This window comes from Esox lucius, chromosome 19, assembly GCF_011004845.1.
Source record: "Esox lucius isolate fEsoLuc1 chromosome 19, fEsoLuc1.pri, whole genome shotgun sequence".
Lineage (NCBI taxonomy): Eukaryota > Metazoa > Chordata > Actinopteri > Esociformes > Esocidae > Esox > Esox lucius.
Genome location: NC_047587.1, coordinates 35,198,618 through 35,214,539, shown reverse-complemented (window position 1 = coordinate 35,214,539; position 15,922 = coordinate 35,198,618). Strand labels below are relative to the sequence as shown.

Genomic DNA, 15,922 nt, shown 5'->3' with positions numbered 1-15,922 from the left:
ACAGAAATAGCCTAAAGGAAATGCAGACCCACAGAATCCAATGTACAGTAGATATAAGTAATACAAATGTATTGATATTGTTTAGATATGGAGATTTTTGAGAATGTCCATGTTGAACATAGTGAAATACAATGATATCAGTTTCCATAAACATTTGCGTTGCCTGTACATGGTATTGTCGAGGGGTCCCCATAGACCAGCTCTCTCCCGGAGTTATGGCAAGAATGTGGGATGGCTACATTTCTGAAAGACCGACTTCCTCCCCGAGGAAGAGGACGCGGTAACTTAAGCAACAGCATCGACGATATGACCAAAACTCTAATGGGAAGGAAAGGAGGGGGCGCTTAGACAAGCTGACTGCAAAGGCATGCTCAAAGCTATAACTTCTGAGTGACGACACTCGTGATTGCTCCACCCCACAAAAGGGACTCAGAAAAGTTTATTCTTCCTAATACACCACCACTCATTTGGCGAACGGACCAAGAGCTACACTTTACAAAACCACATCGGCTACCCCGCCATAGATTCAAAAAGTCAAGGATCATATATTTTTCTTCAAGAAAACTTAACTTTTGAAAATGAAAGCACGCACTACCAAGATACTTGTCTAACTTCTCCTAACTGATCGGCATCATCATGGGCCGGCTGTCGTGCTTTGCTGTTCTTCTCAGGACTTCTATGGTCCTACATCTGTTTCTCAAAGTAAGTAATTTATTTACAAAAAACAACTTTAAACGGAAGAGGTCTTATTACTTTTATTTTAAAAAGCTACAATACTGTAACATAAATGAAGATGACGAACTTTGCACCTGTCGCGTCAGGTAACTGTTCTTTTGTCGGCTCTATGGTAGCAGGTGACTGAATAATTTCACAAAGCTGTTTGTGACTATCACTGTTTTTACTATTTAGTCACTCTTATCCAGAGGTATGTAGTAAGTGAATACATGTTAAAACATTTTCATAGGGCTCTAATCAATCTGGATAGTGTCTGTACCGTACACGATTTAATTATTATAATAATGCAATAAAAAGCATTGTTGGTCCAATTCGAACGGTCGAATAATTTATTCATTTTTTTAATAGTGCTTCTAGTGTGCAAATCGGTGCGATGAAGAAGGTCTTGTTAGATTTAAGCCCGTAATCAATTCAGTCCACTACGTCATTCATACACTGACCTTTAGTTTAAACAATATCAAACTGTTTATTAGCATGCATGCCCAGGATTGTTTGCATGTCGTTTTCTAACATGAGAGGAGGTCATTGTTCAGTTCCTCCAATACCCTGAAGTGTTATTATTTCACAGTCAATAATGTAATGCCACTCTGGCAGTCATTTAGTGAGCCTATGTGATCTGTTAGGCCTGTGTGCGATTCCTAGCGTTTAGACAATTTGACATGTATGTTATTACATTTCTCATGGAGTCAGCGCCTAAAGCCTGGTGTGGAAAGGTGTCTTAATGGCTGACTCAACATGTGCTGTAGACTACATAACAAGCCTAATGCCAGGTATGGATGCAGGCTCTACAGACTCATCTGTGCTTACCCTACCACAACCTGACGCAACTGGTCTTGGGGTGAAAGGGAGAATGATGCGAAAATGTGTGAGTCCAACTGGACGGAAATTGTGCGTGTGTTTGTGTGTGTGTGTTGTCTACATGTGAGTGTGTGTTGGTGTTCCTGGCTCAGCCTTTGATGGTTCAGTCCGGGGCTCTTACTTGTAACGTGTAGGCTGCAGGAGTAACAGTTGAGGCAGAGCTGACAGACAATGCACTGGTCAACCCTCTCCATCACTCTGCCATATCCAGCACATCTGGCTCACATTTGAATTCAGTTACTGTGTGATTCGAGTGGTCCTGAATGCTGATTGGCTAAAAGCCATGGCATATTAGGATATATACCGCAGGTATTCTATTCTAAAAAATGAGGCAAGGTGACCATATTGGATTATTAACCCCTGAAATCCGGATTGTGTTAACCAGTTGTGCTGCCCTCCACTGGCTGATGGTGCTGTTACCTGCAAGACAATGACACATTTAACTGTTCTAATTGCTAAAGGCTTCCTGGTTTGTTATAGATATAAGACCCTTCAGGGTTTGTTCCTGTGTGGCCACAGCCAAAGGCTAATGATCTCTGTTGCGTTGTGCTTGGGAACAGCCCTTAGCTGTGAAATGTTGGCCAAATACCATAACCCCGTGCCCCTTTGCCTTAATAGTATATTGTATATAAAAGAAGTACATCAAAAGTATTCCACAAACTGCAGGTGCTTACTTCTTTGTTACCGGCTAATTACGTAGGTTATTCCAACGGCAGTCGCATTTGTACATTTGAAAGCTTTGGCTCTGAGCTTTTGGCAGGAAGACTTGTGGCTATGAACAGGTGCCAGATCCAGTGTGAAGCTGTCATCTGTTATGTCCATCCAGCCTGAAGAGGGGTGATTGTGCATTAGCATGCCAACTCCTACGATGACTACAAACAGTGCTCAGTGATAGGAATGGGCCAGGCTACTATGTAAAACGGACTATTGATCTGGCACGTTTTAACACTGGTAAATGATGCAGCAAGGCCTATTAACTTTAACTGCTCACCTCGCTAAAGTTACATGGCTGGTTATAACCACTTTTCAGAAGTTGTTTAGTTAAATCAACTAATTAATTAGCTTATATGGTAATTAGTGTAAGAATAAGCAGAAACCAAATGGAAAATTGGTTTGCTGAGCAGGGTAAAAGAGAACTAAGAATAGCAGGGTTTTTTAAAAATTGTGTTGCATGATATTGTGTAATCACATAATTTTATTTGCATTTTGTTCTCCGAAAGGGATTGTGGGAATAATTACTTGGCATTCACTTCATTGTAGCCTGTGATCTTTCGTAGTCATGAAGTGTTTGAAACGAGGAAAAGAAATAGACGCCTATTTTTGCAGCCATTTGAGACAGAGTAGTCGGTTTGTTCTGGGCCGACCCCGGGGGGAATTGAGAAAGGCTTTGAGATTACCATCCTTATGCAGTTCGGAGCAAGGCCCTATGGGTAGCTCACTGGGCCTGATAACCATGGAGGTGGTGCTGGTGGTTTGTGTGTGTGTGTGGCTGGCAGTGCCACCAAAGGCCTCTGTATAGTAGTGATGATGGTGATTATGATAAAGATGATGAAGGGGAATGATACAACGTGTCTCAGAGGAGGGCATCTTTGTGTTTCGCGGCTTTTAGTTTCCTGGAGTCGAAAGGTCAGGAGGGAACAAGCGTTTTAAAGTCTTTTGCATCAAGCTCTTTCCTGTTATTCCTGTTGTTTTGCTGTTTAGATTGTCCTCTTTTCTCTTTCCTTCTATCTGTCTTTCTTTCTGTCTCCACTTTTTTGGTTTTCTCTCTTCCCTTTTTTATCTCTCTGTCTCTGTCCTTCTCTTTCTCTCTCCCTTTGTCTTTTTCCCACGTTCTCACACCCTCTCTCTCTTTCTCTCTCTCTCTTTCTCCCTCTCTCTTTCTCTCTCTTTCTCTCTCTCTCTTTGTATGTCATCTTTATTGTCTCTCTTTTGTCTCTCATGCAGTCTTTTCCCCCTCCCATATCTATGCTCCCCTGGGTGTACTGCTGGTGTTCATCTTTCGTCTCACCGTTCTAACCCTTGCAACCCGCTATGGGACTTGGTGTGTGTGGGGGTGGTGGGGTGGTGGGGCGAATGGTGGTTAACATCGAAACTCGACAAATGCAGATTTCTCATATCCCCTGAGTCCTTGGCTTTAACATTTGTGTAAATTACTATCATGCAAAAGAGTCTCTTAAGGGATTATTGTCATAATAATATGCTGATATGCAACCGGAATCTGCACTAAAAGCAGAGCAGAAGTAGATATTCAAACAGGGGAACTAAATGGGATCACATCCCCATTTAACTCATACAGAGACGACTGAATGGGACTCGTGTGCATGAAAGGATTTCAAAGGGCTGTATCAACCTGACCTGTCAGATAATGAGTTGGTAACTACTGTTATAAGTGTGTGCAAAGTCGCCCTTTACCTCACTGCAATTAAACTTCCAGGGCACACATTTTGCTTTGCATGAGTTTTTCATGCAATGGATAGTAGTGTGTGTAGATGTGTGTCATTTGCCTGTAAAGTCATTAATAATGGGAAATGACGACATCTCTATCGGGGGCTATATCACAGGAACAAGGAAACAGGTCCCTTTCGCCCATGTACCAATTTATAGTCAGTCAGTCAGTCAGTTGTCTAAGCATGTTTGCTAGCACACACCCACACACAGATATAGGTTGGATGGGGACAAAAGGCTTATCAAACTAGGCCACAGTAACATAGTTTGATTTCCTCCATTCTCCATTCACACTAACACAAGTGAAGCCTCTTGAAGTGGTGTTTGTTGACAACATACACCTTACTATGTGTGCCCTGTTAAAGTCAGGATGTTTTTAAGGGTCACTTTAGGGTTTTGTTCATGAGGCTGTTCATCTACTTCCCCATAGTCAGATGTTAGCATGCTAGTAGATACCAAATGTTCCGGTCTGCGTTTATGCCAGTTTGCATCAACTGATGCAACTACAGCTAACTTTCCTGAAGCTGGTCACAGAGACTAGTTCATCTGAACCGGCCAAAACACTTTTCAAAAAGTATCTCATTAAGCCTGTTCTCAGACTGCAGAGAAGCCTGTGTCCATCACAGGTCAAAAGTGCTGTTGTCAAACAACTGGCTGTATCAAGAGTGCTTTGTGGAATGGGCCACGCCCCCCTCCCACAAATCCCCCATACCCAACCAAATGCAGACAGGCCACACAAATCAACTGCCCCGAAACATGTTGCCTTTTGAACAGCCCCTGACTTGTCTGGCCGTCTGTGAAGCCCTGACAAAGGGCCACAGTGCCATGGCTCAGTGTAAAATGGCAGACTTGCTGGAGCTTCCCCGAAAGTCTTGAGTAAAAGCTCTTATTGTCAGACGATGGCTATTGGTCACTCTGTCACTGGTGGCCTGAGAGAGCACCAATGCCAGGACATGGGGACGCAAAAAGTCAGACTTCATTTTATTTTCAGCTTTCTTTAATTTTCTCATTTTTTCAAGGGGGCGATGGGGGTCACTGAACCTAAAAGGCCAGGATGAGTCCACCCTTATAGACGAGGCCAGGATGGGTTCTCCCTTATAGACGAGGCCAGGATGAGTTCTCCCTTATAGATGAGGCCAGGATGAGTCCAGCCTTAGTGACGAGGCCAGGATGAGTCCACCCTTAGTGACGAGGCCAGGATTAGTCCAACCTTATAGACAAGGTCAGGATGAGTCCACCCTTATAGCCGAGGCCAGGATGAGTCCACCCTTATAGCCGAGGCCAGGATGGGTTCTCCCATATAGCCGAGGCCAGGATGGGTTCTCCCTTATAGCCGAGGCCAGGATGGGTTCTCCCTTATAGCCGAGGCCAGGATGAGTCCACCCTTATAGCCGAGGCCAGGATAGGTTCTCCCACATAGCCGAGGCCAGGATGAGTCCATCTTTATAGCCGAGGCCAGGATGGGTTCTCCCTTACAGACAAGGCCAGGATGAGTCCACCCTTATAGACGAGGGCAGGATGAGTCCACCCTAATAGACGAGGGCAGGATGAGTCCACCCTTATAGACGAGAGCAGCTTGAGCCCCCCCTTATAGATGAGGCCAGGATGAGTCCCCCCTTATAGACGAGGCCAGGATGAGTCCCCCCTTATAGACGAGGCCAGGATGAGTCCCCCCTTACAGACAAGGCCAGGATGAGTTCTTCCTTATAGACGAGCCCAGGATGAGTCCACCCTTAGTGATGAGGCCAGGATGAGTCCACCCTTATAGATGAGGCCAGGATGAGTCTCCCCTCATAGACGAGGCCAGGATGAGTCCCCCCTTATAGACGAGGCCAGGATGAGTCCCCCCTTACAGACAAGGCCAGGATGAGTTCTTCCTTATAGACGAGCCCAGGATGAGTCCACCCTTAGTGATGAGGCCAGGATGAGTCCACCCTTATAGATGAGTCCAGGATGAGTCCACCCTTAGTGATGAGTCCAGGATGAGTCCACCCTTATAGACGAGGCCAGGATGGATTATCCCTTATAGACTAGGCCAGGATGAGTTCTCCCATATAGACAAAGCCAGGATGAGCTCTCCCTCGGTCCCGGGGTAGAGAGATATTCTATGTACATTTGTGTTAGCGAGAACAAGAGAAATGTTAGCCCACCTCCTAGGGATTTCAGTGGACAACAGAACACTTTGCATTTCTTCTCTGAGTCAGAATGTTATGTACGGTTGGCAAGATGAAAGAGACCTCAGATGTCTATCCACTGGCTTTACTGTCATTCCACACACTGTCAGGCGGACCTGTATATCGTGTGGCGTAGCGATGTGGTGCATAGCTTATATTGTTACACGTCACGCAATGACTGCAGCCTTTTTTCCACTGTTTGCTGTGCTGCCTGGCTAGCATCTCTTTCTGTGGCGGCACCTGGGGCAGTAATCTGAGCAGGAAACAAGGCTGCTGAGTGGTTGTACCACCCTGACCGATTGGTATCTCAACCCAGCACAGTGTCGGCCCTAGGAATGAGCTATGTAACCAGTGGCTTCCGTTAGGGGGACTCAGTCAGGGTCAACTTACATTTAAGAGTTACAATTGGCAAATACTCCTAGTGCAATTTCTGAATGTGGTCTTATTAACCCCATGTTAGCTTCCTTTTTATTTTAGATTGTTTAGTCTACTCAGCTATCTAAAATGTTAATGTTTACGTTACCAACTGGGAACGCAGGGCATGTGACCAGGGGCCCTGACCTCCACTGATCCACATTTATTTTGTTAGTCAGGCTCCATGTCCAAAATCAGGCTAACCTACTACAATCCATTCAGAATCAACTTAGTCAAAATCAACCTACTGGGTTCCTCTATACTAATTATTTACTGTTTATCACTATTGTACCCTAAAACTGGTTCAATGAACAATATTCACAAAATCTAATTCCAGATAGTAAACCGTTTGCTCCAACGTGTAAGCACTATTCATCTGGTTTCACACACATCTCTGTTCCGTTCTACACACAACCTTCTTCGAAGCACAATTGTCACCATGTTGTCCATTCAATAACCAAACTCATATCTTCACTCTTCTAACATTCATCAACAGTTTCCAAGGTGTAAACACCAACAAGCCTGATGAGTCATCAAGCAATCAGGATCTTCAAATGTTAGTGAATTACAATGCAAAACCACCAAAAACATGAACAATTGTGGCATGTGTTTATTAACTGTACACTTCAGCAGACACTACTGTCATGAATACATGGATAAGAGAGTGGATCCAAGCGCTGAGCACTATGATGTTTTAATAACAACCCAATCCAAAGACCAGAAACACAGGGCGAGCAGAAGGTCAGCACATGAGGTCAGACTAGGCAGAGGCCAAGGTACAAAAAGACTATGGCAGATTTGTGGTCAAAACATTAATCGGAAGGCAATGTTTTGGTACACTGGTAAACACTGGCTTGTGTGTCTTTTCGGTACACTTCAGCATACACTACAAAATGTATTCTGGAATTCTGGAACACATTACAGTTATTGATTATTTACATTTAAGATAATTTAAATGACACTGGTGTTTAGTTTATCTCCATTTCAACAGTAGTGTTATTTGTTTGCAAAGCAGTCAGTTGTTTATTGCTTCAACACACAATGTCAATTCTTAGCACATTTTTGCAAAAAACACAACTCTCTACAAAATATGTAAAACTCAGTTGAATAAATCATATCAAAGAAAATGTAAACATTTAGTCACAGCTGATACAAAGTACTCTCTTGAATGTGAAGCTCTCCTGCGTGTATAAAAAAAGCTTTATTCATTCAGCAATCAATTCTTATTCATGCATAAAAGAGGTCATCTATGAGTTGCTAATTGCAACGGTATGGGAAAAGGGGTTTAGATGCATGTTGGTGGAGTAACTCACAATGGAAAAATAAGAACAAAATAAAAAAATCAAAATTTGCCACAATTATTGACCATGTTGTCAGTCATGGCTTTTCCATTACATTTCAGCAGATCATCGTATTTTATTCTGTGTATGCAGCATTTGTAAAAGAAAAAAAAGGTTCATGGAGAAAGGTTAAAAAAAACTGTAAACTCTTTAGTTTCTGTATATTAACCCTCTTAGTGACATTCGGCAATGCTCATCTTCAGTAAAATAATTTTAGGGAATTAAAATACTGTAATATGTTTACTTGTCTTTTATGGTACTTGCTATAATTATGGTTCAACAAATGGTCCATACATATAAAAGAGGGTTAACCATGTTAGGATATATTGATAGTTGTATTTTTATTTTGTTTGTAGTAGTATTTTTTGGGCCAATGTGCAATGGTTGAATAGAATAACTTTTCATGAGAAACAAAGGATGAGGATGTCGTCGGGCGGTGGAAGGAGTACTTCGAGGATCTCCTCAATCCCGCTGTCACGTCTTCCATTGAGGAAGCAGAGGATGAGGGCTCAGAGGTGGACTCGTCCATCACCCGGGCTGAAGTCACAGAGGTGGTCAAGAAACTCCTCGGTGGCAAGGCACCGGGGGTGGATGAGATCCGCCCTGAGTACCTCAAGTCTCTGGATGTTGTGGGGCTGTCTTGGTTGACACGCCTGTGCAACATCGCGTGGCGGTCGGGGACAGTGCCTCTGGGATGGCAGACCGGGGTGGTGGTCCCTCTTTTTAAGAAGGGGGACCGGAGGGTGTGTTCCAACTATAGGGGGATCACACTTCTCAGCCTCCCCGGGAAAGTCTATGCCAGGGTTCTGGAGAGGAGAATACGGCCGATAGTAGAACCTCGGATTCAGGAGGAACAGTGTGGTTTTCGTCCGGGCCGTGGAACACTGGACCAGCTCTATACCCTCTACGGGGTGTTGGAGGGTTCATGGGAGTTTGCCCAACCAATCCACATGTGTTTTGTGGATTTGGAGAAGGCATTCGACTGTGTCCCTCGCGGCATCTTGTGGAGGGTGCTTCGGGAATATGGGGTCCTGGGTCCTTTGCTAAGGGCTGTCAGGTCCCTGTACGACCGAAGCAGGAGCTTGGTCCGCATTGCCGGCAGTAAGTCAGACTTGTTCCCAGTGCATGTTGGACTCCGGCAGGGCTGCCCTTTGTCGCCGGTTCTGTTCGTAATTTTTATGGACAGAATTTCTAGGCGCAGCCAGGGGCCGGGGGGTGTCAGGTTTGGGGACCACACAATTTCATCTCTGCTCTTTGCGGATGATGTTGTCGTGTTGGCCCCTTCTAACCAGGACCTTCAGCATGCACTGGGATGGTTTGCAGCCGAGTGTGAAGCGGTGGGGATGAGAATCAGCACCTCCAAATCCGAGGCCATGGTCCTCAGTCGGAAAAGGGTGGCTTGCCCACTTCAGGTTGGTGGAGAGTGCCTGCCTCAAGTGGAGGAGTTTAAGTATCTAGGGGTCTTGTTCACGAGTGAGGGAAGGATAGAATGGGAGATTGACAGACGGATCGGTGCAGCTTCTGCAGTAATGAGTAATGCAGTCGATGTATCGGTCTGTCGTGGTGAAGAAAGAGCTGAGCCGCAAGGCGAAGCTCTCGATTTACCAGTCAATCTACGTTCCTACTCTCACCTATGGTCATGAGCTTTGGGTCATGACCGAAAGGACAAGATCCCGGATACAGGCGGCCGAAATGAGCTTTCTCCGCAGGGTGGCTGGGCGATCCCTTAGAGATAGGGTGAGAAGCTCGGTCACCCGGGAGGAGCTCAGAGTAGAGCCGCTGCTCCTCCACATCGAGAGGGGTCAGCTGAGGTGGCTTGGGCATCTGTTTCGGATGCCTCCGGAACGCCTTCCTGGGAAGGTGTTCCGGTCCCGTCCCACCGGGAAGAGACCCCGGGGAAGACCTAGGACACGCTGGAGGGACTATGTCTCCCGGCTGGCCTGGGAACGCCTCGGTGTCCCCCCGGAAGAGCTAGAGGAAGTGTCTGGGGAGAGGGAAGTCTGGGCATCCCTGCTTAGACTGCTGCCCCCGCGACCCGGCCCCGGATAAGCGGAAGAAGATGGATGGATGGATGGATGGATGGATGGATGGAGAAACAAATTTTGGATTTTGTGTCATGTATTGGACTCCAAGGGGGTGAATACTTTTGAACAACACTGTAGTTTTGAGAAAATGTAGTGCACGTTCAGGAAATGTATGCGTAATTGAAAAACTGTAATAAGTAATTTAGTTGACTCCTACAGTTTAGTGTTTGGGCCCTGGAGGGTTTCTATTGAAAAATTACAAAAGATCAAAATGTTAAACAACCGTGGAGGGTCATGCAGCCTCATGCTGATTGTTCTGGAGGTATGGTTGAGATAGCTTTGGCAGCCTCAGCACCCTTATTCTCCTGGCTGGCTTCCTCTTTCAAAGCCCCCACACTGAAGGGACAGAGCACAGCTAGGGCAGACTGACTACTTTTTTGTAGGCAATATCTTTTTGTTTAGGGCGCTCTTACGTCTGGGGCCCTGAGTTGGCTAGGGTCGGCCCTGCTTAGCAATGAAGTCTACATAGTAGACTACAACAGCACCACCCTATGATGCTAAATACCAACTAGCTGATTTTCCTAGTTCCTGATCCAAGCCACGATAGCATGTGTGGAGTGCTTGTATGGCAGGTATGTAAGATGGGAAAACATCATAAAAGCAAGGCAAGCGCGTGCTCACACACCAAAAAATGTAGGCATATGATTGTGAATAGATTGTGTATTGCTGTACCATTTGAGATGAGATTTGTTTTCTTTTTTGTGTCTTAAAATTACATTTGATCGGTCCATTTCAGTATGTGTTTTATATGTATATACTTGTTTTAATTCTGAACTTCAATTACTAATAAGGAACTGTAATATGTGTTAATTTGTTTATAAAAGCTTAACTGTAACTAATACAGAATCCTTTGGTAAATCTGCAAGCCACTGTCTCCAGGAAATGCAACACACAAATCCAGAGGCAAATTATTATGAAAATGGATGCCAAACAGACTGTGCATTAAACTCTTGCTTGAGAATCTTACCACTTTAATGCCTCTATTCTGCTTTATAACAATAAAAGTCTATTCTATTCTTCTCTCTTAAACAGGGATCTCCAATCCGTTAAACAGAGTCCACAGACAGAAAGTCTGAATCAATAACGGGGTGATAGATGTTGCTAGTCCAGTTGTAAATGTGGTTTGAAAATGCTTTTACGTTGTATATGGTTAAAATGTGATTGCTGTTGTTGCGTGGTTATGTTATTTATGCCCGATTGGTGTATTTGAATTGAATGTATTTCTAGAATTGCCCCTTGAGATGTAGCATCTAATTTTTGAGGGGGTCCTATAAACACAGATACAAAATAAAAGACAAAAGCATCATTACATAACAAACATACACAGTAAATACACAGATACAAACCCTCCCCACCCATACCCCAGTCCTCATCTAACCCTCTCCCACCCATACCCCAGTCATCATCAAACCCTCTCCCACCCATACCCCAGTCCTCATCAAACCCTCTCCCATCCATACCCCAGTCCTCATCTAACGTTGTCCCACCCATACCCCAGTCCTCATCAAACCCTCTCCCACCCATACCCCAGTCCTCATCAAACCCTCTCCCATCCATACCCCAGTCCTCATCAAACCCTCTCCCACCCATACCCCAGTCCTCATCTAACCCTCCCCACCCATACACCAAGTCCTCATCTAACGTTGTCCCACCCATATCCCAGTCCTCATCAACCCTCTCCCACCCATACCCCAGTCCTCATCTAACCCTCTCCCACCCATACCCCAGTCCTCATCTAACCCTCTCCCACCCATACCCCAGTCCTCATCTAGCGCTCTCCCACCCATACACCAAGTCCTCATTTAACGTTGTCCCACCCATTTCTCAATCCTCGTCTAACGTTGTCCCACCCATACCCCAGTCCTCATCAAACCCTCTCCCACCCATACCCCAGTCCTCATCAAACCCTCTCCCACCCATACTCAAGTCCTCAGTTATTGTACAGAAAAACATTTGGTGTACTACCTCCAAATCTCAGCCATCCATTTTTTTCTACATGTTTGGCAGATACAACATATCTGGCTAAGGCCACCTAAAGCACTGTCAGAAATATATAGGAGTTACAGGATATAGAGTATAACCTGTAACTCCAAAGCCTGTGTTGTGGAAAGGTCAGAGAGGGGTTATCTGACCTGAGTTGTCATCCAGAATTCCCCTGCATGGTTTAGAGCTGTGCGGATCCTGTTTTTACTTCCTCACCAGTTACTTCAATTACTTATTGATGTGTCATTACCTGTTAATAATGAACAGTCACAGTTTGTAATTAACTTGACTTGGCTGGTGTATGTACTGATACGACTTGATGGCTGTATAACAGACCATCATCGGAAAACATTTTTCCCCACTAATTTAATAGAAAACAACTGAATTGTACCCATGAGACGGGTTGTTATTGAGGAACAATGCTTGCACTCCAAGCTGGTGAAAACAGTGAGTTGCTCCTCTTTAAGTCACAGTTTGTAATCAACATACAGTGGCTTCAGAAAATACTCAGAATAGACTCAGAATCCTTGACTTCCAACATATTTTGGTGTGTTATGCTGTGTACTTTGGGCAGTTCCTCCTATAATCCTCTGAAGATCCTCTCAGGTGATGTCAGATAGGTGGGGAACATTGGTGAACTGCGATCTTCAGGTCTCCCCACAGATCTTCAATGGTGTTTAAGTCCGGGCTTTGCCTGGAATGTCCAAGGACATTCACAGACTTGTTCCAAAGCCAATCCAGCATTGGCCAGGGTTGGGTAGGTTACTTTTTAAATGTAATCCGTTACAGTTACAAGTTACCGGTCCACATTTGTAATCAGTAATGCAACTTTTTGATTGCTCAAACTCAGTAACGTAATCTGATTACTTTGAATTACTTTTAGAATGCTTTCATTTTCACAGGAATTGGAAAACAAATAGGAATAGCCTATAACCAACTGAACACCTTTTGCGGGATCAAACAATGTTAGAGTTTACATAGCTGGCTAAAAACAGAATTAGCATTTGACCTTATGGGATGTGTAGGCTATACAGTGCCTTTGGATATGGGTTTCAAAACCATTGCTTTTTACTTCAATATGATTGGGCTACATCTCTACATTACACGCTAAAGGTCTGTCAGATATTCAGTCATTCCAATTAATCCAATAAACCTAGACCTTCCAGAATCTGACTTTTTATGTGAACATAACCCAAAATCTAATGATGCTTAAACCTGTTCTGTTATTTGTGTTTTATTTATGTTTTTAATTGCTTCAAAACATTGATGAAAAATAAATGTCAATTACTCAAAAAGGGTATTGACATTGTTGTATATAAAAATTAAGATATCCGTAGCTTTTTGCGCATTAACTAAATATGTAGTAGTCTGATGATTTCCTCAACAACCAACATTGTCAAAATGTTGCAGAAACCCCTGGCACGTGAATGCACATTTGCAATCGTGAACACCCGCAAGAAATATGATTTACCCACGCGAACGTAACCTGCGATTATTATGGCCACCAGTAATGGATTTTCAAAACGCAAATGAAAGAATTATACTGTGATTATAAACCTGCACTCTTAGCTAAAAGTAAATGACGTCAGCAGCCAATGATAACCAATGAACACAATTTTCAGAGATGCAAAGCCAGCAGAATCACATGGCCTACCTGTATGGATGGAGTTGATGTGGCCGCGTCATATGCAAATAATCATCCTTTGGCAGAGTGCTTCCCAACACACCTTTTCTACTCAAATGTCATGGTGAATTACATATAATGTTTTTATCTCCAAGGCAGCGCTGTGTTACCGCTATCTAACAAATAGTTGCCTAATCTATTAAACTATTCCTGTTTAAGTTCTTTGTTGCAACTCGTCCTGGCTGTGTTGTTCGGTGCATGCGACAAATAAACCTTGAAACTTGAAAAAGATATAACACCAGGTAGGGCTATTGCCTATCATTGTTCTGAGAATTATGTGTCGAGTAGATAACTAAATAATAATTTATATGACTCGGCTAATATTATTGAAGTTACACTCTGTTTTTACCAGCCACCCAACCAACCAAAACCAGAGTAATTTTAACTAGTGCTTCCTCCGACACTAAACTGTTTATGCGTGTCCAACTTTGCGCGCATGATGATCACACACAAATCTGGGGCGCAGAGTTCATATTTTGGTTCAAATAACAATGTTTATAACATTAAATAATAAACTCAAACATACAACGTGTCACAATTATTTTGCGCACCTATTCTTTTCAATTAAATTTTTTCAAAAGTATCTGTAATCCGATTACAATATTTTTGTTGGTAATGTAACTGATTACAGTTACAGTTTTTTTGTAACTTACTTGTAATCCGTTACTCCCCAACTATGGTCTTGGCTGTGTGCTTTGAGTTGTTCTTCAAGGATCTCTGTATTTCTGTAAATACTTTTCATCATGATTTCAGAGCCCATTTAGTTTGTCTTATAGATGTCATTTCACATGCTTTTACTCAAGAATCGCTTCTTCTAGCCAGTCTACCATATAGGCGGGATTGATTGAGTGCTGCAGAGATGGTTGTCCTTCTGGCAGGTTCTACAAACTCTGCAAGGAAACTCTGAAACTCTGTTTGAATTGCCCACGGGTTCTTGGTCACCTACCTGACCAAGGCCCTTCCTGACTTGTTACTTAGATTGATGGAAACTTTTACCAATGTGGAAAGTGAATGGGTCTGAATACTTTCCGAAGCCAATGTAATAACGTCCTTGAAGCTCCCCCATGTACCAAGGGAATTATCACATCAACCAGATGGAGTCCCGGCCTTGATTTATTAGACGATGTCGTGCGGCAATTGTTTTCCTTTATTTGACCTTAATGAGGTGCAGACACGATTTCCAGTGTGACTGCTGGTGGAGGGGAACCTGTTATTTTTCCACTTCGTTATCAGGGTGTGTCTCAGGCCAGGGTGGGCGAGCTGGCCCAAGGAAGTGCCAGGATGTTGTTTCAGTCTAACAACAATGAGTAGGCCACTCTGGATTCCTATGGGATGGTGGCAACGTGTGAACATAACGTATAGAATTGTCCACACATTGCATGTGGAAATTCCTCACGTCATGAAGCCTCTTATAGCGGTCATTGAGAATGACGTGTCACATAGGTCATATGTCATAGACACATATAGTGGGAAAGCCTATTAATTCTAGTGCTGGCCCAGCAGTTCTTCATCTCCTAGCATTAAGCCTACTATGGTAGATGAAGTGTTGCGCCATCAATTGTCATTATACAAACTCTTTCCGATTGTGCTTCAATGTGATTCGTTTGAGGTTTTTCTTTTCAAAGCATGAGTGTACAGTGGAGCTTCCATTAATGTTCTTCATCCTCAGCTCCCAGTGAGGATGCATGGAGTAGAATGGTCAGTTGGACATCAGCCCCAAAATAAACATTCTAAACAGTATATTCTCTCATATACTATGGCTATCAGTCAATCAGCATTCAGGCTTCAAACCAGCTGGTTTATTACTAGTGAGCAAAATATGTCAAAATCAATGAAAGAATGGTTAGGAAGGGCAGACTTACTTGCCACAGGATTACTACATTTTATCATAGTATGAACTCTGTAGAGATTTCCAAAAACAACAGTGTTATATTCTACACTGTTTCTATACAGAAATAAATAACTGATTATAGTATTCTACAGTATATTACAAAATTTGAGTGTGATTATTTCTGTTTAGACATTTGGCAAACTCAACTTCCAAATGCAATGAAGTTAAACGCCTTGCTCAAGGGCACAGCAACATATTTTTGCTGTCTTGACTTGGGATTAGAACAAGTAACAATTGATGTTACTGGCTGAACACTCATTTAAGCAGTAATAGTATTTCATACTGTTGTTTTTTCCCCATGGTCGTTAGCCTTG

At 43.5% G+C, this 15,922-nt stretch overlaps 1 protein-coding gene across 6 annotated transcripts in view; it reads left to right on the top strand.

Annotated features, from left to right (window-relative positions):
- The first annotated feature begins 403 nt into the window (after positions 1-403).
- The window catches only part of LOC105009875 (protein tyrosine phosphatase receptor type J), a 66,685-nt gene continuing 51,166 nt past the window's right edge, over positions 404-15,922 (top strand). For 4 of the 6 annotated variants that reach the window (XM_034288185.1, XM_034288186.1, XM_034288184.1 and 1 more), the window contains exon 1: positions 404-702. In XM_034288185.1, coding sequence (XP_034144076.1) covers positions 637-702 — 66 coding nt within the window. In that variant the 5' untranslated portion in view covers positions 404-636. The remainder of the gene's footprint in view (positions 703-15,922) is intronic. The other 2 variants (XM_034288188.1, XM_034288187.1) reach the window with 1 other exon arrangement.